The sequence below is a fragment of the Octopus bimaculoides genome, chromosome 9, assembly GCF_046866305.1.
Source record: "Octopus bimaculoides isolate indiv1 chromosome 9, ASM4686630v1, whole genome shotgun sequence".
NCBI classification, from domain to species: domain Eukaryota; kingdom Metazoa; phylum Mollusca; class Cephalopoda; order Octopoda; family Octopodidae; genus Octopus; species Octopus bimaculoides.
The window spans coordinates 66,222,579-66,250,078 of record NC_142936.1 but is presented as its reverse complement, the minus strand read 5'-3'; the positions used below and the strand labels follow the sequence as shown (position 1 = coordinate 66,250,078).

General features: G+C 34.3%; 1 protein-coding gene across 18 annotated transcripts in view; it reads left to right on the top strand.

The window, feature by feature from the left end:
* Positions 1–27,500, top strand: part of LOC106879147 (voltage-gated inwardly rectifying potassium channel KCNH7) — a 661,705-nt gene that overhangs the window by 212,650 nt on the left and 421,555 nt on the right. For 10 of the 18 annotated variants that reach the window (XR_016243164.1, XM_052970719.2, XM_052970716.2 and 7 more), the window contains exons 2-3: positions 3,157–3,267; positions 20,246–20,302. Coding sequence is in view for 17 of the 18 variants with exons in the window: in XM_052970719.2 (XP_052826679.1) it covers positions 3,157–3,267; positions 20,246–20,302 (168 nt within the window). In the remaining variant the exon portion in view is untranslated. The remainder of the gene's footprint in view (positions 1–3,156; positions 3,268–20,245; positions 20,303–27,500) is intronic. The other 8 variants (XM_052970718.2, XM_089357617.1, XM_052970722.2 and 5 more) reach the window with 1 other exon arrangement.

The window sequence follows — 27,500 nt, the reverse complement described above, 5'->3', positions numbered from 1 at the left end:
AAAAAGTTTTCCTTAAATCATTTAATGCTCTTCTGAAAAATGTAAATTATATAAAATGTGATTTCACCTAACCCAAACCTTTGAAGTTTTGTTATGTTTTATCATAGAAATCAATCAATATTTGACAGCAAATACAAGCTCTAAAGTTATTTCTCTATTCAAATATTTGGCTATTTCTCCCTACATTGCTTAACGTTTCTCTGCGTTTTTTCCTTCCTTCATGAACTACCAACGTATCGTATATTTGCACAATAATTATAATATCTTCTCTCAAATCTTCTATGCTTATACGAATTTTTCTATCTCCTTGTAATGTTCTGCTTTTTGAACTCCAGAATACGAGAAAAACATCAACTACATTTATTTGCCCGATTATACTCGGTATTTCATAAATATATCATTTGTTTATAGTTATTTGCAGCAATATTATTCTAAAAATTATAGTTAGTGAATACATTATCTAATGATCGAAAAAATTGATTTCCTAAGCAAATATTGATGTGCATGTATCACGATGTGGTTAAGAACTCTTCCCAACAACGCTGATCCAGAATGGATCTCACTCCACTGTAATAAGTGTTTTCAACTTAGCCTACCATTTGAACAATGAATGAAATATACTGAATGGAAATTGCGATGACGCCCGCTTTACATACACACACGCAAATATATGCTATATGCGTGGGTCTGTGTGTGAGTGTGTAGAAGTATTTATATATATGTATGTGTGTGTGTTTATATGTATGTATATACTCATATATATGTGTGTGTATGGATGTATGTATGTGTGGACGAATGATCATTTGCTAATCTACCAATTTTTAATTTAACCGAATGTTATGAATTCTCTGGGCTCCGTTTCTGTTATACTACCAGTTATGCGCTTCTTAATTATATTATCTAATACCTTGCAATACTTAGTTACATTCCATTTCGTCCTTGAGTTTAAATTCTACCGAGGTCAAATTGACCTACCTTTTTTTTTTCTGGGATCGATAAAATAAGTCCATCAAGTACTAGGTTAGGTATTATCGATCGATTGTACCTCTCCCTCAAAACGTACGGCTCTGTGCTTTCGTTAAAAATCAATATATCATTTTCTAGATAATCGTTCATTCAGAGAACAAACACCACTTAGGTACAAGGTGGTTTGAAATCAGTTATTTTCTACAAGAAGTAGAATCTTATTGCTAATTGAATACTGAATATCTTTCTAGTAGAGTGGTTTAATACAAAGTGTACAGGCGTGTAGACGCTCATAATAACTACCCTCACTCAATTCCCGAGTGATGAGTCCGACTTTTTAAAGAGGTTTATCTACCCAGGCCGATGTGTTACTAGAAGAAGCAATGTTTGAGTTCGTAACAATCGAGTCAATCTTTTCAATTTAATTTATTTATCTTTCAGGTTAATCAATAATTTCACTCTAAACTTTTTATTTTTTAAATCTGAATTTTTTTTTTTTTTTTTACATTTTGTATGTAACAAAGCTGCACTACACGAAACTCAACGTCGTTTCTTATCGCCTTCAAAGCCCCTGCCTAAGTAACATGATGATAATATATCATATTCTCAGTATAATTTAAAGAGAAAATCCCTCGTTAATCGACCTTAATTGGCAAGAATATAACATCATAGATAAGATTTCAGAAGTTAGATACTTGTTTTCTTAACGGAAATGTTTTGTGTTACAAAGAACCTTGTTCTCCTGAATAGAAAAAAATTAAAACAAGAAAAAAAACATTTAATTTTCAGAAACATTTTTCTCTGCTGAAATGCACTCTTGACATGAAACAAATGTCTCCGTATTCAATTTATCGAATAACTAGAGAATGGAGCCGTTTAATTTAACTTTTCCTTATTTCAGCCAGGGCTGTGTCCTGGCTGGTACGCTGCCATTTTTTGTGGGAAAACGTCTTTAGAATAATTAGATTCTAACACCTGTGTTCTGAATCACAATCTTAGTGAGGCATCATACAAGGGTCGATAAAATAAGTTCGACGCATGGTATTGAGCCGCTTCAATTCTCTCTAAACCTCCTTACAAATTCCGTGGCATTGTACTAATTTAAGAAATCAATATAGAAGAGAGCAGTCAGATGGTGTCGGCTAAATATAGAGTAACTAATTAAACGTCTATCCATGTGAAGATGTTATATCAAACTTTGTGAATTTTTAATGACCGGGCGTAAGAGGATTGAAAAGGTTCGCAATTGTCTACTTGTTGTGAATAAGTAGAATATTTACTAATTATTATAGCCGCCAGTTTACACCATTTTATGTGCATTAGTCTGAGTAATTAATTTTATATTTTTCTTGTCAAATTATTTCCCACTACATTGCTGTATTGTGTTGTAGCTGAATTTACTGCTTGTATATGGTAATGTGTCTATCATTCGATCGTGTAAATTTGTGAAAATGTTATTGTTTAATCAGGAATAGTTCAAGACTAAAACCTCGTGTAAATATAAAGTTACATATGAGAGAGAGAGAGAGAGAGAAAGAGAGAGAGAGAGAGAGAGAGAGAGAGAGAGAGAGAGAGAGAGAGAGACTAAAATGACAAGCGCACAGAAAGGAAGAGGAAGACAGGCAGTTAAAGAAGGGGAGATGTTGAAGATTATGAGAGTAAATACGGAGAAGATGAAGGAAAGATCGAATGAAAGGCTGCGGTTGAAGTTATCGGTCTTGAAAACTAATTAGAACCGGAGTGAAGGCTGAAAGCTGTGACAAACAGAATTTATAAGAACAATGATGGAAGAATTAAAAGAATTTCCTAGTATTATATGATTAGTTATGACCTAAATATTAATGGGCTATTGCTCGGTATTTGTAATGCGTTTGTGAACGTGTTTGATATGTTAAACGATTGTCCATTCTTTGTTGCATCTCAGATATGACATATAATTAGGAACGGCTCGAATTCCAAGTTGAAGTTCTTGCACAGAGGAGATTTATAAACAGAAAACGTGTGAGAGTTTTATCTCAAATAATTGTTACATTAGAATTTATTTTCAATTAATTTTATTTGAAAAAATATATTCTAATTACAAATTCGGCACGTATGGTTTAGTGTTAATATAGAATTTGTTTTATTATAACCTGACGACTAATTTTTTAAAATCAATGTTTGATTAATTTTTCTAAATCTAATTTTCAGGCCAAAAATAAAATAATCATGCTGAAAGTACTAAAGGAACTTCGGGGGAAAAGTGCATTTAGGCCTATATCGGAGGAAGCAGCCAAACTGAGAGCTGCTCGGGACCGGCGGGTGAGTAACAGTTGGTTTTCTTTTTTTTTAATTCTAATTTCTTGCAGTTCATGTTAAAATGTTTTCTAGCTACGATTTTTCCATACCTATTTTCAGGCATAATGTCTCTGATGGACATAATTAAACCAGTGAAAATACCTGTGGTATTGAATTTCCAATATTTTGGATAGAGTTCTTATTCAAGATCACAAGAGAAATAACAGAAAACCAGTAGAGTTTTACAGCATCTCAAGAGAAGAGGATGTAAAACTCTACTGTTTTTTCCTTTACTTACTTCCTGTCATCTTTAACCCGAAGGGGACTGTCCAAAACATTGGATACTTCACTCGCCACTCATTGTTATCTTTTTGTCGCTTTTTCTAAACAGTACAAGTCTTACCGACGCAGATTACCCGCCAGGTTTCTTGGATTTTGTTTCATCCAATCAATCAAATCTATGATAAAACTGTTCTAGCTGTTGTTATCTCATTTTTATTTTCAGGTCTCTGATCGAACCGACTTATAATTAAATTATTCCACTTATGAGCATTACATTCTTTAGTTTCAGGTAAAGTGTACCCCGAACTATTTAATCCAGTGTTTTGATCGTTTTTGTTACTAAGAGTAGCTGAAATTTGGATACAAAGTTTTACCATCGTTATTATCCTTCAGCCGGGTTTAAATCTGTTTCGCAGACAAAAGTTTCGCAGTATATACTGTGCTGTCTCCACAAATGGTGATAATTCATTTAATCAAAATGACAATTTTGTTCTCAAATCTACGACGCTTGATAATTATAATATATTTACAGGAAATATCTCCTGATAACAGACCTTGTCGTGGCATTCACTGCCCATATTTCCTGTAAGGTAATTGTTAATGATGCTTTTAATATAAAGCTTGGCAAAGGTGGGGTTACAACGAAAGAAAAAGAGGGTGCTTCACGGAAAGTATGTTGTTACAAAATGAGAATGTATGCCAAAGAGAGACAGACAGACAGACAGACACAGAGACAGACAGACAGACACGGAGACAGACAGACAGACACAGAGACAGACAGACAGACACAGAGACAGACATACAGAGGGAGAGAAGAAAGAGAAGAAAGAGAGAGAAACAGATAGGCAGACACTATATAATGATATGCTACCAAAATACTAAGTATGTAAGACACATTGAATATTAGATAACTCTATTCCTTAGTTGAGAGTTGTAAGGAACAAACACACTATCTGTAATATCATAGTTACATTGAATGTACCTACAAGTATCACAACTCAAATCTTTAAAAACTGATGTAGAGGTTATATACAGTATATACATACCCATGTATGTAATTTGTATATAAGGCGGGCCACTAAACACGGAATCTGACTACATATAGTGATTTCTGGGCTTGAAGTGCCAAACACATCTCAGAATGTGTGGTCCAAATCCGAAAATGAATAAAAATAACTTGAGATAAATATATTTATTATTCAAGTAATTCTGCCCCAACGTTACTCCTATATACGTGCATGCATAGTGCGTGCATGTGAGTTGTGTATGTGTGTGTGTGTGTGTGCGCGCGTGTGTATGTGTGTGTGCCTGTGTGTGTGTGTGAATTTACATAAAAAATACGTAGATAGCTATATAATACCATAAAGATTCAGAGACAATTAAAATGTCACTGATAGGTTCCTTTCGTGTATCGTTAATGTTTCACGTTCATGCGGTTATTCGGGCGACAGAATGGATTACTCTGATGAGATATGCCATTATCATGATTCTGTGAATATCTCACTAATTCATTCGTTAATGAACAACATTCGAGTCGTGCAGAGTGTATTGTAACTTGCAAATGAAGATAACATTTTTAAGAAGCATTTTTTACACAAGGGAATTTATTAGTCTCAATTTTAAAATCATTGTTGCTCAATTTATTAACACTAGCAAATATAGCCAAAAGTATCAGCAAATGTTTAATAATTACTAAAAATAATTAGCAAAATAACAATGAAAAATAATTAGCAAAGGTAATACTCAGCGAAAATGATAATTCTGAAAAATAATTTTCCGAGATGTTTCTAATTGCGATAAAAGTTTTCCAGGTGCTTTCTTTAGTATTGTTTCTATCCTACGGAGTCCGTAAAAAGATGGGTTTTTTTCGGAAGAAAGGGAGAGTCTCTACTTTATTTGATAGTAGAAGTTTATATTTCGTCTTATTTTATGCATCGAGTTTTATGTCAGTCCGTCAGTCGTCTTTCAGTCGTTTGGAGTTGGTAGTTTGGTAATGCAGGAATAATCTTGAAGGAGTGGTTGTTAAATTTAGATAGAAACGTGTCAAGAAATATTCATTCCTTGTTAGATATTATACAAGTTACGGTCAAGGTCTTACGTTGCAGTGACATATAAACGCCATCTGCAAAAGCTTGATTTGCTTTAATATTCAATCATATCATGGGGTTCGGCTTTCCTACAAACATATTTCGCAAGAGATATTTATTTTATTCTGAATGAACGTGTTACGTGCATCTAGCCATAAACGTGTTGTTAATCAATAATACTGCTACTACACGTTCTTCAGAATCTATGGTTTGCTCATGTATTTTTCATTCAGGGGGCGACCAGTCGTTTCTCGGCAATTATATCTGTATTTGCCGACTTTATTGGTGTTTATAGATTTGGGGCTTGTAATTAGCTGTGTGTAATTCCGTAAAAATACAACTGACCTTAACTTTTGTTAAAGACCTTGTGATAATTGTGAGAAGAGAAGTCCCTACTGTTTAGAGTGGAGAAGATCGCGGTTACTGTGTGGATACATTGCAATTACGAGGAGAGTTAAATCCAATAGTTTTTCCATTTTTACGCTCATTATCACGTATTATTAATTGCTCTCCATAGTTTAGCTCGATGTTGAAACCATTGCTAAGCGAACTCTAATTGCAATGTAAACTTTTTTGAAATTTCTGTCTGATGATAGTTTTGATATGTGCCTACCAATCTTGTATGAATCTGAACAGATTATTGGAGGTCCTAATTACGTATTTTCTTAAGGATTAAAGTGGTATTTAGTTAATGTAGCATCTCGAAAGTTTAATATCTACCGGCTTGTGTATCATGATTTTTAAATCAAAGTCTCTAAATGATTTGATTAGTATCTTTCTGAGTTCGTCCTTCCTGTACCGTATCATGTGGTAGTGAGCGGTAAGTCCGTCATCCCTGTAAAACCCTATGTTAGTGCTAGAACAATTAAATCAGTTTCTTTTTCGATGTGAGTAGTGTGCGCCATATAAATTATCTCCTCCAAAATATGAACCGATTAGTACTAAGGAAGTAAATTTCCAGTCATCATATTCTAGAAGCAACTGACATAAAATATGAGAAGATCTAGATGGTAGTAACTAATTATTTCGCTTGGACTTGAAATCATTGTAGATGAAAGCATATTTCATTAGCACATACCGTTCTTCCTTACAAATGATTTTTAAGCGGGTAACTTAAGTTACGGCATCCTACTTTAGTTGTAGGCACACGCACACACACATACACACACTCTCTCAGTCTCTCCACCTCTCTCTCTCTCTGTCGTTAAAATATTTCGTTGCTTTTTTTTTCCTATTTTCAACAGAAGCGCTCCTCTTTTGTTCTAATATTCTTCCAAATCTGTACAATAAATTTTCTGCAATTTTTCTGCTTTGAGAATTTATCATTCTCAACAGAGAAGTTTAAGTGTCCATCTCACAACACACTGTAAATACCCTAAAATCAAATACAACATATACAATCTGATAAGTGGCCAACATGTAATTTGCAACACATTCTACATTACGGCACTGACTACAGACAGCTTAGGTGCGACAGCTACCAAATATGCCTCATGTCCTAGACTGGTGAATGATTTACAAACATCAATAGACAGTAGCCACTATTTCCTCCTGGAATGGAATTGAACATGTTACGAAATGCAAGAGAAAACACTAAACAGTACACGTCCATGTTGTCAATTAGCCTACTAAAATTAGCAATTATGTCTCTCTCAAATAGTATTCTATCATCTCAGAAAAGAAGAAAACAAAAAACATAGGATAATCTAGCACTAGATAAAATCAATATCGAGTAAAGATTGGGGGTTATTGAGAGAGCGACCCTTGATTAAGTTACGGTACAGTGGCATCGAACTCAGAATTGTTGAAAAGTGCAAAATTTTCAATGGCATACCGTAACACGAGTATGCACACATATGCATATAGGTACACACAGCTTTCTTCCAATTACACACACACACCTATATATATATATGTGTGTGTGTGTATTTATACACATACATGTGTGTGTCACGGGATCACGTGACCGACCAGACCATCAGATGTTGTTACACATCGCTGGTCACAATACACTTTACATTGTTTTGCCATCGAACGACGTCACCCCGCTGTCTCGCCCAACACACTCCCTTGATCGAGAGGGGAATGGAACAATGTGAAAGTTATTGATTGTTACTTGTGAACAAAACGCGCCGCCCGGTCTGGGAATCGAAACCACAATCTAGCCACCGTGTGTGCAGCAGCCTAACTACTAGGCCACACGCCTAGTGATGGTATATATATATATAGAGAGAGAGAGAGACAGGCAGACACATCATATATATTTGAGTGCCTATATATGCATCTACGGGCATATACACACACCCACAGAGAGTATATCTGTACAAATATTTTACAAATATATTGATATGAGCATATAGGTATAAGATGCAATCTAAATATATCTATATGAGCATGGATATAAAAATAAGCATATTTATATGAGTATGGATATATAATAAACACATTTATGAAGAAAGCTTTTGATGCACCAAAACACTTTGAACGAAAGACAACAAGCATAATTCATAACAGGATGCAATTCAATTAAGTAACACTAAATATGAATAACACTCTACGTAAACACATTTATATTATCAGGAAAACAATTTGTATTTATGGCTAGGAACGATATTTATGTAATATATTTATAATACAAAATTACGTAAACATTATTACAACAAGACCAACGATAATTTTACAAAACAAAGTGAGTCAATAAAACATCAGAAGCAGTATGTGCTCTTTGTAATGTCTCTGAACACATAATTTGCTAAATGGTACACGTTCTGAATATAAAACTCTTGATCGTTCTGAAATAAATTTAAACAGTTTTACATAAAACATTACCTTTATAAACTCGTTTCTAGATTATTATTCAGAGCCGACGAGCACCCACTCTTGCATATGTTCACATATTCATATGTATAAACATGTAGACATGCACACAATGCTCCGTACGTTAAGTACATACATATATAAAATCGCGCATACTTATATACATACATACACCTCTACATTGATACTTAAGCATATACCAACAAATATATATACAAACATACATGTCTACATATATATATATATATATATATATATATATATATATATATACATACGCTTATATTCCTACATGCATACATGTATTCGTAAATACATACATACATGCTTAATACATATATACTTAAACGTTTGCATTCCTAAACACGTATGTACATACATATATTCCTACATATGTACGAGCATACGTACACGCATACATATATGAAAACTTATATACAGCTTTTTTTTTAACATTTACTAGTTTCAGTAATTATGCTGCATTCGACCAAATTAACTTGGGACTTGTCTTTTTGTAAAGTCTTATCATACCGGTCTCTCTTTTAGTGGAACCGTTAGGTTAGGGGGAACGTAAACAAAGCAACAACGGTTATCAAGCGGCAACGTGAGACAAGCACAAGCACAAGACACACGTACATGGTCAGCTCGAGCCATACACAAAGATACTCGGCCAAGGCGCTACAAACTGACCCTGAAAGCATGTGGTTGGGAAGCAAGCTTCTTACACACAGCCACACATACATACATACATACATACATACATACAAACAAGGCTGAAGATCAGTGAAAAAGAGGACACATATGCTGGACTATTGAGAAATTTGTAGTTACTCAATTCAGATTACAAGTTCAGGCTTATACCTGTAATTATTGAGGCCCTGGGATATGTAAGACATTGCCTAAATAACAATCTTAAGAAATTAGGCTTCTCAAAACCAGAAAGGAGAAAGCTAATTCAAAAACTACAGATCCAATCTATCACTGCAACTATAAAACTTACCAAAAGTTTATCATTTAAATATATAGGAGCGTGTCTACATATATGACTATATACATGAGAATACATACATAAAACATACAAATCTGCACACACATAAATACATACATACATATATATATATATAGATAGATAGATACATACATACATACATACATACAAACAAAAATACCCTGTTAGTAACCGGATTAAACTCGCTTAAGAACTTAAAACTCACAGAAAAACCATACCTACATACATACATACATACATACATACATACATACATATACGTAGTACGTACATACATACGTACGTAAAAACATACATACGTACGTAAATTCATACAGATCTACGTACACACAAATATACATGTATACACACACACACACGTACATAAATGCATACATACATACATACATACATATACACACATACGTACGGATGTACATACATGCATACATACATACATACATACATACATACATGCCCAACCAGTATGTATAGAGCCAAGTATGTGTTTTCATTGTGAGATAGATAAATTTTTGCAGAGTTTTACAATATTTTTTTACACACATGCATTGTCTAAATCATTCCACATTTTCAGGTAATCAAAAACAAAACATAACAGCTGCACAAAATTCTGGTAGTATTTCTCATAATACATAATATTCTAATTTGTGCCATCTTTAATTTAGTCTGACAATATTTTTCATACTAAATTGATCATTTAGTTACTTTTACTAATACCTAATTTGTAAACTATATCAAGGAAAATTAATAAAGCAGTAATTCGCAGAATGGTTAGAGCGGCGGATAAAATACCTTGCAATATTTGTTCCAATTCCTGTGCAGAGTTCAAATCCCACCCGCCGTCAACTTTGCCTTTCATTCGTTTCAGAGTCGATAAAAAAGGCGCCAATCGAAGGAGATGGCTAGTGGGAGGGGGATGTCAAAACCGGGGACCAGATCCTTTGCTGTATCCGTTCCGATTGTTGGCTTTCTGACAGTAACACATACAACGCTTCTGGTCTGTTACACATCATCGGTGACATGGTAACTGCTTGTCATTCCCAAATAATAATAATAACAACAACAACAATAATAATAATAATAATAATAATAAAATAATGATAATAATAATAATAATAATAAAGACAGAGCTCAATGCTAAAAACAAGATAATGGGTATCAACACTTTAGCTGTCCCAGTTATAAGCTACAGCTACAACATCCTTAACTGGACACTAAACGAACTATGTAAAATAGACAGGAAAACAAGAAAAATAATGACAGGATATAGGATGCACCACCCAAAATCTGACATAGAAAGGCTATATATACAACGCACAGAAGGTGGCAGGGGTCTTATACAGCTAGAAAACTATTATAAAATAACCACCATAGGACTGCAAAAATACCTACTCCAGAAGCAAGGGAAACTAATACAAATAGCCACAAAACACGAGCAAAACAAAAAACTGTTTTCAGTATTTAAGGAAGCTGACAAATACAAACAAGAAATCAACCTACCTAACAAATACGAAGAAGAAGAAGAAGAAACAACAAAAGCTATAAAACAAATGAAATCCAAACTAAAACTAGAACAGCAACGGACCATGATAAAACGATGGCAAAAAAGCCCCTACATGGTAAATACTGGGCTAAACTAAATGCGAAAGAAATAGACAGAGAAAAATCCCAGCAATGGCTGAGAAGCTCAGGACTCAAAGCAGAGACTGAAGGATTTTTAATTGCTGCACAAGACCAGAGCCTCCCCACCAGAAATTACCAAAAACACATAATGAAAAGAAATATAACAAGTAACTGTAGAATATGTGGAGATCGACAAGAAACAATAAATCATATTATCTCTGGCTGCCCAGTCCTGGCTAAGAAGGAATATATTCACAGACACGACAGAGCTGGGACCTATATACACTGGAAGCTATGCCAACATTATGGAATAGCAACAGAAAAAAGATGGTATAAACACACGCCAGAAAAGGTCACAGAAAACGAGAAAGCAACCATACTCTGGGATATGCCAATACACACAGATAGAGAAATTAAGGCAAATAGACCAGATATAGTTGTCAAAGATCATGAAGGAAAAAAATGCCTTCTAATTGATGTTTCAATACCAGCAGATGACAACGTTTCTCTAAAAGAAATGGAAAAACTTTCAAAATACAAAGACCTGGAAATAGAGATAACTCGAATGTGGAATCTAAAAACAGAAACAATTCCTATCATAGTTGGTGCCTTAGGTATAATAAAAAAATATTCAGACAAATACATAACAAAAACACCAGGACTTACAAATATATATAACATACAGAAAATTGCACTACTGGGTACTGCACACATTCTACGCAAAACACTTTCAATACAGTAAACATAAGAGCACCACAGCAAACTACAGCACATACCCAAGGTGCACAGAGCTGCGCTCGGTAGTGAAGTGAAAGCACGTTATAAAAATAAAACTACTGAATAATAATAATAATAATAATAATAATAATAATAATAATAATAATAATTCTAAATGTACACTACAGCAAACACCTCTTACTGCCATCTTAACATCTTATAATCAAATTACTTTTAAAACTTCTAATTTACATTCTCTACAACAATACTCTGTGCAAAACGAAATTTATGGCTCCCTAGTCATAACACAAACTTGAACTTCTAAATTATCTCTTGAGGTCTCTGGTTGAGACTTGGAGTCAGCTTGTACTCATTTCTTCGACTCCGAAAAAGATGAAAGACAAACTTTGAATTCAGAGTATAAAGACGGTGAAGATACATACCGCTAAGCATTTAATCTAGCATGCTTACGATTTTGCCAACTCGTCACCCTTATGATGATAATAATGGTTTCAAATTTTGGCTGATTATACCAGCTCACCACCTTAAAAATAATAAGAAGAAGTACTCAACTGGTATTTATCTTATCGACCCCCCCAAAGGATGAAAGGCAGAGTCGACCTCGACAGAATTTGAACTCAGAACACGAAGACGGAAGAAATACCGCTAAACATTTCGCCCGGCGTGCTAGCGATTCTGCCAGCTCACCACCTTAAAAATAATAATAATAATAATAATAATAATAATAATATCAATAATAATAATATCAATAATAATAATATCAATAATAATAATGATAATAAAACAAACAAGAAGAAGAGCGTGACTGTTATTGGTAATAAATAGAGATTGACTCTGTTTATTAAAATGAAAATGAAACGAATGAACAATATTTCGACATTCCGTGTGTCTTTTACAAGTTCGAAATATAAAATGAAATTAAATTCAAAGATAGGAAACGCTGAAACATTCAAAATTAAACCGGAATAACTGCGTAAAATGACGTCATCAATCTTAGGTCTTTCACAAAAGGTAGCAGAAGGAGGGCACACGAAACCGATTCAGTTGTTTAACGGATAAAAATTTCATTTTCTAATTTTCCAGATTTTGTATTTTGTTCCTTTTTGCCGTTGGTTTATCAGCCTTGCTGCTTTCGTAGGATGCTAGTATTGAACTAAACCCTGGCCTAATGAAAATTTTGTCATTCAAGTACGAATCGGAAAATGAGAAAACGGCATTTTCATTCGTTAAACAACTGAATCGGTTTCGTGTGCCTTCCTTCTGCTACTTTTTGTGAAAGACCGAAGACTGATGACGTAGTTTTACTTGGAAACAAACGCAGTTATTCCGGTTTAATTTTGAATGTTTCAGCGTTCCTCATCTTTAAATTTAATTTTATATTTTGAACTTCTAGAAGGCACACAAAGTGTCGAAATATTATTCATTCGTTTCATTTTCATTTTAATAAACAGAATCAATCTCTATTTATTGCCAATAACAGTCGCGCTCTTCGTTTTGTTTCTTTACCGTTGTGAAGAGAAACTTCAATCTTAAAATATTATTATTATTATTATTTTATGTTTGACTTTTGTTTTGCATTTGTATAAGTTGGATCCAAGTCTCACCCAGAGACCTCAAGAGACAACAAGTTAGAAGTTCATGTAGGTGTTATGCCTAGGGTACCATATATTTGGATTTTTTATTATTATTATTATTATTATTAATAATAATAATAATAATAATAATAATAATAATAATAATAATAATAATAATAATAATAATAATAGTAATAATAACAACAACCACAACAACAATTACAATAATAATAATAATAATAATAATAATAATAATAATAATAATAATAATAATAAACTCGAATGTGGAATCTAAAAACAGAAACAATTCCTATCATAGTAGGCGCCTTAGGTATAATAAAAAAAATATTCAGACAAATACATAACAAAAACACCAGGACTTACAAATATATATAACATACAGAAAATTGTACTACTGGGCACTGCACACATCCTACGCAAAACACTTTCAATACAGTAACCATAAGAGCATCACAGCAAACCACAGCACATACCCAAGGCACACAGAGCTGCACTCGGTAGTGAAGTGAAAGCACATTAGAAAAATAAAACTACTGAATAATAATAATAATAATAATAATAATAATAATAATAATAATAATAATAATAATAATAATAATAATTACAACAACAACAACAGCAACAAGAAGCCAAAAACGAAAAAACAAATTGAACAGATGCGGATCCATGGACAAAGCAGATATGCAGAATTCTCACTTTTCAAAGAGTTTTTTTCTTTTATTCTTCATATTCTATCAAAATGAGGTTGTAAATATATTTTTTTAAGGGTTAGATTCAGTAAGCCCCCAATACTGTTTATAGCCATAAGGCTAATCCGCTTCAGTAGCTTCTTTTTATTGCTATAAGGATATTATCTTTTGACTGTTTCATATCACTGGCAACACGTTTCAAGGATTCAGTTTTGTTTTCTCATCACTGAGCGACAGTTTTTTACGTGAAGACACTTTAAATTAGTTTTAGATTTTTATAGTAAAGCCAGCCGTTACTCACAAACAGGTGTGGCATTGTAAGATGTAATTAGCGTTCGCTAATTGTTTTTTTTTTTTGTTTTTTTTTTGGTGTCTTTGTAGTCACAAGAAGAAATAAACACCCTCTTAGATCTTCTATTCTCTGATCAAGATCCAATTTCGAATTGTGACATCTGGAGGTAGAAAGAAAGACAGACAGAAGTAGAGAGAGAGAGAGAGAGAGAGAGAGAGAGACATACATACAGACAAAGACAGACAGACAGACAAAGACAGACAGACAGACAAAGACAGACAGACAGACAATGACAGAGACAGAGAGAGATACAACTCGCTGCGCCACTACTCTTATACTAAATTTCAGTTAGCTAGTTTGACTGGAACGGAGTGAAATGAAGTGCCTTGACCAAGGACTCAACGCTTTGCAGGGTCAGAAAATTGAACGTACGGCATTATCATTTTGAATGGAAGTGCCAAACCTCTTATCCTCAGGGCCGAGTAAAACATGTACATCACACGCCCGCGTAATGCATCTATCATGCTAATTGTTTTAGGTGGCTATGTAGTTGCGAGTAGACATATATGCCTTTCTGATTCTTCCACTCTTTGACGTAGTGACAAGTCCAGAACGTGACAACAGGAAGGAGAAAGGGTTTACAAGGACTCAGCTGGTCGTGATATCATGCTGAGTAGACTTGATCAACGTGAAATAAAGTGCATTCTTCAAACACTCAGTGAGCATTGCTCGCTCTAAGAATCGAAACCACAATGTTATGATCGTCTACTCAATACGTTAACCTCTAGGCCGCGCATCTTCAGATATCTTTAATGGCGTTGACAAAATTTGACAAATGCAAAGTGAATACAAAGTGAAACTGCGAAGCCATGTAGCTGTGTAATTTCTGTATATACGGTTATTCAGAATGCATATGGTTGAATTATTATATTAACAGAAATCAATCGATAAACTCGTTTGTCATATGAGGACAACGTCACACCATCGCATCAGTGACCAAGATTCTTACTGTAAGCAACCAGTTTCAGCTGACTTAAGTGGATATTGTCGGAATATTTCTTGTGATTGAATATACTGAATTCCATTTCTGTGGTAGGTTTGGAAAGGGAATTTGAAACTCTAGCGTATTTCAGCTGACTAATTATATGACGACCATTCTTCTCTGGTATCCCCAATCGGTTTAGAAAACTAATCACCATGAAATCGGGTTTAGAATGATGGAAAATTTGTAAACCTTATATTAAATAATGGTCCATTTTCACAGAATGTCTCATTTTCTCTACCAGGACACATCTTAACAGTGTTTGTATCATACCATATTATTCGCAATATAGATTAACCTCAAAATAGATCATATGGAATTGAAAATGATATCAGATTGTCTGTAGTAATGCATTTACAGAATCGTATAAAGAAAACAACACCGAAATCGAAGGTACCAATTGTAGAATGATGAAGAATCACATTATATGATGCTAAAACATAAGTCTTTTGAAGATACACTTCATTGTTAAAGGATTCATTACACGTATATCTGAAATGACACATAATGCGTAGTATTAATAGTATATATATATGTATATATATGTATATACATATATATCTAGACACAAATATAAATCATCCAGTAAATCAGTTGAAATAGCCACCTACAGTAAGAATGTTAGTTACTGATGCGATAGAGTGACATTGTCTTTGTATGACAAATGAGTTTATGCAGTGATACTTGTAGTCTCTCTTTCTTGATAAACAACCTGTTTTTACTGTACTTTGCCTGAACAGGTACATGGTGTACAACACGAAGTGATTACAGAGCAAAGTGAGATGTAGTGTTTTGCCCCAGAATTTGAAACCGCAATCTTTCGGTAGTGAGCGCAATACCCTTTCCACAAGCAATGCTCCTTCATTACTTATTTATACAAATGTATGAGTACATATTCATATACACACCTGATTCTGATAACTGTGCGAGCGGCACCTCAACTAAAGGTTATATGCAGACACTCAATAAATGTACTGTCTCACCCGAAGCATATTTCAGTAAATATGTGCTAAAATCATTAAGATTATGCTGGATTTTAGGAAACGAAGCAGTTATGGGGGGAAATGGGTTTTAATCCAATACAGCTGCTATAAAAATACGGGTGAGTTTTAAATTTAATATATATGTATATATATATATCTATGCTTATTCAGTGAGTTTGCAGAGTAGTTAGCACGCCGTACGGAATGCTTAGCGGTAATTCGTCCGCCCTTAGGTTCTAAGTTCAAATTCTGCCGAGGAAGATTTTGCTTTTCCTCATTTCGGGGTTGATGAAAAATAAAGTACCAGTTGAGTACTGGGTTCGATGTAATAGACTTAACTACTCCTGAGTAAGAGTATAAAAATTGCATCCTTCTGCCAAGCCATGTAGAACTAGTATGGCTGAGTAAGTTCATCAAACTAGCATGATCTCGAGCTCAGTTTAACAGTCTCCACATCAGACCATGGTCGGAGAGAACATGTTGAGGTTCACGTCCTGCGGTGGACTAAACATAGGCAATATAATCCAATCGAATCCAATTTATTCCTTGAAATTCAGACTTTTCAAATCCCCCAACAGCTACCCTCGATTCCACAATACGATCACACATTAAAATAGCGTAATAAAGATATCTCACCGACTTAACAATTTTATACGATGTAATTTCAGCTTCATATAAACATGAAATAAAATGTTATGTACAGGAATAACTAAAATAAGAAAGTGAAACGACCTCGAGCGGACAAGACATTACTAATACGGTTCATTGTCTCATACATGACTGCAACTGTTATTTTTTATGTATATTTAGCGCACTGACATGTGACCTGTTACTCTATTAATATGGTGAACGAGGTTATTCGAGTATTTTGACCTCTAATGGTATTGGAGTAACACAAGGAAACAGTTCGTTTACTGCAAGATGGGAATCAAAATGTTTTCCTCTGTGTGTGTGTGTGTGTGTTTGTGTGTGCGCGCGCGCACACACGCACGCACATACACACATATATATATATCCGTGCGCGCCCCAAAATGGACATATTTATACACACACACACGCACATATGTGTGTGTATGAATATGCATATGAATATATGCATATGAACATATACCTTTTGTCTTTTGCCTATTTCAATCAACGGACTTCATACACGCTGGAGCACAGCCTTGAGAACCTTAGACCAGAAATCTACCCAGGGAGGGAGATGGGGGAGGGGAGGGGAGGGGAGGGGGAGGGGAGGGGAGGGAGGGGAGGGGAGGGGGAGGGGAGGGAGGGGAGGGGAGGGGGAGAGAATACATAGAATACATCCATACACCAGTAGCTAGCTAGCTAGCTAGCTAGCTAGCTAGATAGATAGATAGATAGATAGATAGATAGATAGATAGATAGATAAACCTCTATGCAGATACACACGTTTCTATGCATACTAACGTGTGAGTGCACCTATACTTCTTCATGTGTATGTGTACGTATGGTAATTGCTTTCTAGTATCAGAAACATTTTAGATCATATTCCGTTGATGTCTTGGCTTAAAGTATAACCCTATGCTGATCAACATTTTATTGCCACTTCTCTAGTTACAAGTATTACAAATTTTAATTTTTGCAATATGTCGAGCTATGAAACAAAAATTTGTTATGATGTCTGCATATGAAGAAAAGCTCCTGCCATTTCGTTGGATATTTTCAATGTTATGTTCCTTACACATTAAACTTTTTGCGACAACTTCAAGACTTAGCTAAAGAATCTTTTGATAACAAAAGGGTCAATACATATTTCAATTCAATTTTTCTCGTTTTCGTATAATATTATTCAAACACTCCTTTCTTCAGAACTATTTCTATTGGAAATTATTTTGATATAAAGTATTTACTAAATGTATAATCGTACAAACCGCCTTTAAATGTTCTGCAGTCAGTATTTCCATGTAAAACTCTTGTCATAATAAGAAATGAAGTTCTTTTTATGCTCTCTTTGTTTCTTTTGTATATCACTAGTCTTCTTATATTACGGCAAATTCAGTTGATCGGCTCGTCTGTATAACGGATAACTGACATGAAATGTTATTATTATCACGATGCAAGTAAAGATTTGTGCTAAATCTAATTACTGTTCCTTTACATTTTATCCCCAGCCCTTCAGTTGTTTCCCAAATTTTATTATAATTCCCATGGATCTATAGGCCGTCTAGAGAAAAATCACATTTTACTATATGAATAACCTAAGTGATGTACATTCTTTTCTAGCACACAGAGCAGAAAACCGGTTTTCCGATCGAACATTGATAGGTTTCAGTAGGAAGTTTTATGATAGCAAAGCACACGCACACAAATGCACATATACAACGCCCGCCATACACACATATACACACACTCACGCACACGTACACACACACACACACGCACACACGCACACACGCACACACACGCACACACAAACACAAACACACTCGCGCAAACTTGCATATCTGCCTCCAAAGCCATCCGCAAATACATGAAAACACATGCGTACATATACAGACACACACACAACTATATATAACGTGTATATATATATATATATATATATATATATATATATATACGTACACACACACAGACACGTGCACATACACCCGCTCACATATATATATACATACATACATACATGCATGCACACATACATATATATCTATACATGCACATTTGTGTGCGTGTATAGAATTGTTTGTGTGATAGTAGCTGTATAAAGTTTGCACATCAGGATAAATTTGCTATAATCATATTGATTTTCTTTCTGCTGCTTAACAACAAAGGAATCTAAGTTTTAGAGAAAAAGGCAGGGTCTAATAGTCTGACATATAATTACTGGTATTTATTTCTAATCAAATCTGAATTGCACTAACTTGATACAGAAACTTAACATTAATATTCAATCATTCATGCTCGGCTTCTAAACTACATGAATTCAAATATATGAGGTTCATAAACAGTCATATTTCAAAGCATTCCTTACGAATTTGTAACCCAATGAGGGTATAGGTGTAGCCTGATGCCTGTGAAGCCTGATATTCTCCCAATATGGGTACCAGTTGACACTTTGACGAGATTTTCTCTCGCCCTTCTTAGTGCCGTGTGCCCTCGTAGTTTCTTGAACCAAGTTATGGCTGTTGTTTCAAGTAGATAGAGTAACCACGTTGAGGTTGCCTCGTTGGCATGAGAAGGGAGACATTTTATTCCAGATTTTTTAGTTCATCTTCTACTGGAGAACAAATTACAGAATATTTGTGACAAATATATCTGCACGTTTATGTCATCATATCTAGAAAATGTTTAGTAAGTTATTATTTATAAAATAATATAATCGTAATATGTTTTGACTCGCTGAAAGGAAAAATTACTTACGAAAGAAAATAATTTATTTTGAATCCTGTTAATCTGGAAATAATCACTTCCCCTTAAGATAGAACCCATATATACATGGGTTTAAGAAAAAGAGAATGTTGTGTTATTTTTTTTTTTTAATCGCTGATAAATTTTCTCTTTTAAACACTTTGACTGTTTATGTCTTATCTTTCTGCATTCCCTATGAACGTTGGTGTTTTTCTGTATCCTATGCTTATCCCTTCAATTCCACACCCAGTATTGTGTTTTTCCTAAGTGCCAAATTGTTTAACTGCTTGCATTTCCCTCATATTGTGAATTTGTAAAACGTTGCAACTTGTTACCTTTGTGAAATGACCTTCTATATATATATATATATTGCTTGCAAACCTAACCTGATGTCTGTTTAACCTTTGTAAATGTGTTTTAAGATTTCTGTCATGTTTTATTTATTCCTAAACCTGGTGGCACCATACTAACAGAAAAGAATGGGTAAAGATGGCAAAGGTTTAATCAAGAGCCCAGATTCTGGGAGTGACGTGAGTACCCATCACTGGAACTGCACGGAATATTAGTCTATCATAAATTAGATTCCATGCACCAATTTCTGCATGTCTTATGTTTCCTACTCGGCAATATTCCTTTGCCAGGAGGGCACCTGCATTATTCAATTTAAATTTGTATATTTTTTTCATTTTAGAAGTTATACGTATATTTTAGATATGTCTGTAATTAAAATACAGTAGATTTATGGAATATATTATGTAGTAAATTTCTTAAGGAACTTAACTTGTTATGATAGTCTGAATAGTTATAGAAATAGTCAAGTGTATATTTTATAGTCTAGTTAACAAATAAAACAAATTTTTCGAATATTATAGCAAAACACATAAATCAAGCAACGTCATTATTAGTGATGATGATGATGATGATGATGATGATGATGATGATGATGATGATGATGATTTTAAAATTTTGCGGGAGGAGTCTAGTCGATTACATCGATGCCAGTGCTTCACTGGTATTTAATTCATCGATCCCGAAAGGATGAAAGGCAAATTCGCCCTCGGCAGAATTTGAATTCAGAACGTAGAGACGAACGAAATGCCGCTAAGCACTTTGCCGGCGCACTAACGATTCTACCAGATCACCTCCTTAATAATAATAACAATAATGATAAATATAATAATAGTAGTAATAATAATAATAATAATAATAATAATAATAATAATAATAATAATAATAATAATAATAATAATAATAATAACAACAACAACAAGGACAACACTAAAAGATGAAATAAAAGTACGATCTACTAAAAAAGGAAATTGCACGAGTGTGGGCAAAGAAGGGAGTAACTACCGTCCCAGTAGGGACAATGGGAGCATTAACAACGAGTTTTGAGAAAGATTTTTTATTGCAGAAATTGGAGTTAGCATGAGGGTGGAACATTCTCAGAGAACTGATTCATTGGGGACAGCGAGTATTTTGGGGTTAGTACCTAAGTGTTAAATATTGTGAAAAAAAACTATGTGGGACGCTTGGCAACAGATTGTTGTCCGCTCTTACAGAATTAGCCGGAGAAACTAAAATCAAGAGCTCTGAGGAGTGAAATAATGGCATGATAGTAATATTAATGGCTTCAAATTTCTGGCACTAGGCCAGCAATTTCGGACGAGTGAGGAAAGTTGATTGCACTGATCCCGGGATTAAATAGTACTTATTATGGTAACCTCGAAAGGATGAAAGGCAAAGCCGATGTCGACGGCATTTGAATTCAGAGCGTGGAAGTAGACTAAATGCTGCTAAGCCTGAACAATGAAATGGAAAGACGACGTCGTCGGAATTGTAACGTATAGTGTTGGAAGTAAATAAGTCAAGGTATTTTCTCCGAGGCTCTAATGATTCTCTTCACTTCCATCGACACATCCAACACCATACTACGGAAATGGCTTCCACACAACGAGTCCGAAATTTCTGGTCCTGATCTACGACTACGTTCATTTGGTTCTTGAAGCTTGCGTTGATGATGATCACGAAGACGACAACAACGATGACGATGGTGATGATGACGATGGTGGTGATGATGATGATGATGATGATGATGATGATGATGATGATGATGATGATGGTGATGACGACGACGACGACGACGAGGATGATAATGATAATGATAACGATGATGATGATGATGATGATGATGATGATGATGATGCTGATGATGATGATGATGCTGATGATGATGATGATGATGATGATGATGATGGTGATGATGATGAGGAAGAGGCCTAAACGTGCTTTGATTCGTTTCATATAAGAATACACGGAAACTAATCCATAATAGATGACCAATTCCTCTTTAACCACCGTTGATACTTAGTAGAGCAGCAAAATATCAAATTTGTATAAGATATACGTGAACATTATATATTTAAATATGACAGGTATAATTCATCAGTCTCAGTACAGAAATAATTAGCAGTATCATAACTCTACTCGACGATTCAATGAAAATAACAATGTATCAGAAAACTAATAAGCATGACATCACGAAACGTATAAGCATGATATCACGTAGCTAATAATTCATAGACGTTTACAAGTTTGAACGAACTAAGACTGAGTAACATATCTAACACTGGACTATTACAGCAAACACAATAGCGATGAATGCTCATAGCATAAACAAAAACCTTTGTAATTTGCTGCACTTCCAGAATACCCTATCAGCACCTCTTTGTATGTTACTAACATAGTTTTAAGGTTTTCTAATAAACCTTAATCGCCTAAAGGAATACACGAATCTGCCAACCCTTTAGATATAGGCAATGCATGTAACAATTTAAAACATTATTCACAGCGAGTACACACTGTTTTTACGTTAGAGATAAAAGATATATATATTACAAAATAAGTAAAAATATAGATAGTGATATGTCTGATATTTATATTCTAGCTGCATGTCGCATTAGAATATTTGCATTTTATAATGTTGTCTAAAAGGTAATATAAAGGGAAACGGTAAAAATGTACAGCTCGTAATAAAGTTTGACATTTTATGAAATACACAGCACGGCGTTTCAAGATTGCAGTCTGCAACGATTATGGTAAGTTCATCTGGTAACATATAAATAAATCTAGCTGCCATTTTTGTTCAGCAGGAAGATACTTTCGCTGGTATTTAAACAAATATGATATGAAATGTCGAGTAGTTATGTTTTTCTTTTGATTGGCATTGGTATGATATAGAATAATATCATATCTTTGCAGTTTACATGAGCTATTTATACACCCACGTTTGAAGTTTAATATCAGATTGGCTGGTTGCTTCTCACTTGGGAACGAAAAGACAATTCTGAATTTGTAGATGGAGACATATACGGGACATTATTGATAGCATACAATTTCACAAAAACTTCAATGTCCACGTTATTGCCAAAAGTAAAGGAGCCTGAAACAAATCGTTACCCAATAAAACTTAACTGAACCATTTAGAAAAACAGAGATGTACTTGGAAGAGACCACCTATATCTTGGTTACAATAGTAAGTTAGGCTTAATTCGACCTCGATACTCAATGAAACACTCGTCAATATCAGTGTTGTCGCCTCTAACTGTCAGTTGACTTTTCTTTATGATATCCTGTAAATAGAAAGAAGAGGCATTTTGAAACAATGTTTTGGCTGCACAGACAACGATAAGTTATCACTTAAGGTGCAGTCTTCCAGTTGCTTGTATGTTACGCGGTTCATTCTGCAATTCAGATCAAACGTCACTGAGCTACAGGTCATCACCGTGAAAAGGAAATTCATTTAGAAATCTCAGTCCATTTAAATTCAACTGGTCAGGGAATCCTGGTGGAAGAAATTGAAAAGAGTGATAAACGGGATGATAAATGTAGTCCAGAAATGTTTACAGGTTTAAGGTATAAATGTATATTGTATAAAAGTAACAGACCAAATCTTCAGTACAATGCACTAAATTACGCGGCATGAACATATTCTCTTTAACATATCTTGACACGGGGTGTACAAACATATAATGTGCTAGCATATATGTTTTGGAATTCCTAAATAAAACTGTTTTTAAATATAGTTCGAAAACCAGTGTCATTCACAGTACTTGTAGTCTGTATGTACAAAATATTTTCAAAACGAGGCCTAAGAACATTTCACCAAGTAGATTAGCATCACACTGTTCAGTTCTTCCATGCCTAATAGATATAATCCAAGTGCCATTTCAAGAAATTAATCATGCACGTTTTGGAGTGGAGAATACAACATATCTAAATATGCATACATATATGTATGAGTGTGTGAATGTATAACTATATACATGTGTGTGTGAGTGCGTGTATGTGTGTGTATGTGTGCGTGCATGTTCGTATGTGCGTATATGTTGTGGATGGGTAATTGTCTGTGTATGTAGCATGAAGATAGTATATCATGTTTCCTTTTGTTAAACCTTAGTCTTCCTATTTACCCTGCTATTGTTGCTTGATATATCTTTACCATTATTATTATTATTATTATTATTATTGTTATTATTATTATTATTATTATTATTATTATTATTATTATTATTATTATTATTATGCCTGATTACCAAAGTTATGCAACACCAAATGGCGTAAATCTTATACTTCTATTCTATTCTTATCTATGATTCTAGTGCAATGCTATATATAAAACAAATCTTATTTCATTCTTAAATTTATTTATATATTTCCATGAATGCTATGACATATTTCCTAATTATGCATGTATTTTTGTCACTGTTGTTCTTCTTTATAGACTCGGTTTTGTATTTTCAGAAACAAAACGTCGACAAATTATTATGCAACGTATCCTTATCTTTTCTTTTTAAGATGGCTGAATGTTTTTGAACAATAAACAATGTTAAAACCCTACCTATCTTGTATGCATATGTACATGAATGTATTTTCCCATGATGGCACAATACTTCATGTAAATTATCTTATGCAATGCGATTATACACCATATTTATGCAATCGTTATATATATATATATATATATATATATATATATATATATATATATATAACAAACAATTAAATACTCTTAGCTTAAACTCTGTGGGGGAGGCAACCAGATCGAACAGTCTCAGGTGTAACTGCCCGAAACTGTAAGGACATCTGTTAGCTTGACTGACGAGAGAAGGCCATGAATGAACAGTCCTTTTTTTCCTGTCCCTCTAATTGTTGTTTTTCCTGTCCGTCTTTGTATCGACTATCTGTCCGGATGTTTTATTTTCCTCTATTGCGTTTTTGTTCCATTTTATACATACATACATACTTTTATATATATATATATATATATATATATATATATATATATATATATATATATATATATATATATATATATATATAAAGTGTAGTATATTGCCACTTAAGTGTGGCTGACCCCTAGGGGTGGATGTTACTGTTGCTTATAACGATTTATAACAGGATCAGCGAAAGAAGAAACACAGCACAATTCAGCGAGAAATAGATATCATTTAATACATGAATTGGTTATGCATGAGCTACGTCAGGTTTTCATTCTCGGACAATGCAGAAATCCAACGGGCTTGTACTATACACCCATCACGATCCGGCAATCATCCGAATAATGTTTAATGTTCCTGAAGAAGGCCAGGATCATACGTCGTCCACTATACTAGCGCGTACGATTACTGCAGTATCTGAGCATGAAATTCGATGTAACTTATGTATAACCCATGGATTCGGAAAACTAGATATTCTTTTATTCTTGTAGTAGTTTCAGTCGAAGTACTGCAGCCATTCATGAACACCGCCTTAATTTATTTTACGTTTTTGTTGTGGCTTTATGGCTGGAAATTTGTCTACGATTCTGTAGCAGCTGATCTTCCCTGAGTGTATCCTTAAATGGTTGGCCGGTGTGGTACCGGCGCTGGGAGCTTATCCAGTGTCTTTTTAAGTAGTCATTTGAACAATTCAAGACCTCTAAATATCAGACTGGTACAATAGAGTGCTTTTGCACGTGGTTTCGAAGATGGTATGTTTCGAAACTGACAGTATCTACCAGTTCGTACATTGAAATGTCCTCTAATACCTAAGTTTGCAATATGCCCATCAAGGATTTTCCATACGTATACGATAGTAAATCTCTGTCTTCGGTGTTCAAGAGAGTAGAGACGCAGAACTTTCAAACATTCCCAATAATTAAGGTTTTTAACTGAACTTATTTTACGGGTGAATGTTCGTTGTAAAACTTAAATCTCTTCAATGATTTAAGAGAGTCTAGTGACCAAAACTGTGAGTATTAATCAAATCTCTTCAGAACTAAGCTTCCTGATAGAGTCAGCATAACTACTAGTTCTGTTATCACTTAGGTTCGGAGGATTCATTCTATGAGATTCCTGAGATGCCTGCTGTTTGGTAATGCGTATGATGAAAGGTGCATCATTTGATATGATGCTGTTCATTCTTAAAAACTAGCACTTGTTATTCTATGTCATCAACACGTTTACCATGAAAATACAATGTCCAGTTTTCTAAATGCAGAGTTTTCTCATTTTCTTTTTTCGTTTAACAGTTTCTTTGATAGTCGATCTGCAAATACCAGGTTGGGAAGGAGTCTCGACATTGATTCCATCTTGAGATAATTGTCGACAAACTGTTGCTGCTTTTGGGATTGATAGCGTGCAAGATAGTACTAACTTGGTTGCAGTTCCAATTTTGCTATACTTCCTCCTTGTTTGTATGGATTCTTCATCTCATTTTTCGGACACTTGGCATGCACTTTCAGTCTCTGCTTCAGACGTTGATGATAACACTGAAGCTGCTCTGGTTGAAGTTGGCATTAAGGACACTTATGTTCTTTTACATGGATGGATAGTTTTGGAACTGTTTGTTTTTCCAATTTCATACCCAACCTGTCCTTTGCTTTCAATTTGAAGATAATATAACCTTCTATCCTCACTGCACAACTATTCACCGTTTTCCTTTGTGATGTCAAAAATTCCTTTCAATGAATCGTATTTTCCTCGTTTGACACATTTATCGTTGACATTCAGCAATTTTCTACATTTGCTTGCACATTTTGAATTGATAAATATGGCAAATTTAACTTCTTTTGCCATACAAAAAGTTACTTCTTCCGAAATTTCATTTTTTCTTTCCTTCGTTTGATGCTACCTCAAGGAACAGGTAGCGACCGACAATTTGAAGTTTCATTGGTATCTCGCAGTTGTTTTCCAAAGAATGCCCTTCTAGAGGAACAGGTCTTCTTTTCTTATATGAGTCATGAAATTGCACGAAATTCTTCATCCAGGAGTGACACAAGCACTTGTCTTATGAGACATTATTTTAGATACTCTAGTTGGATAAGCCTACTCTTCTGAAGCAGTATTAATATAGTCAGAGGTTTTCGCGTCACAGAAATAAAAAGGAGAGGAAGAGGATATTTCCTAAAGTAGAGCCTAAGTGGAAACAATTTAAAACCTCTATAACTCCTAAACTACTTAAACTTGATAGCTGAAATTTCATATATACTGCTTCTGCATTGCATTAAGCCAGCACAACAAATTTGGTAAAAACTTGAGTAAGCATTATGAAACCCCGCCACTAGAATTTTGCATGATTTGGGTCAAAAGTGGAGCTAGATTACTTCCGTTTGGGGTGACGTTGTTTAAAAAAAATTAATGAAGGTTATTTTTCTCTAATTGTGTGAAATTGTTCATCGACTTTAGG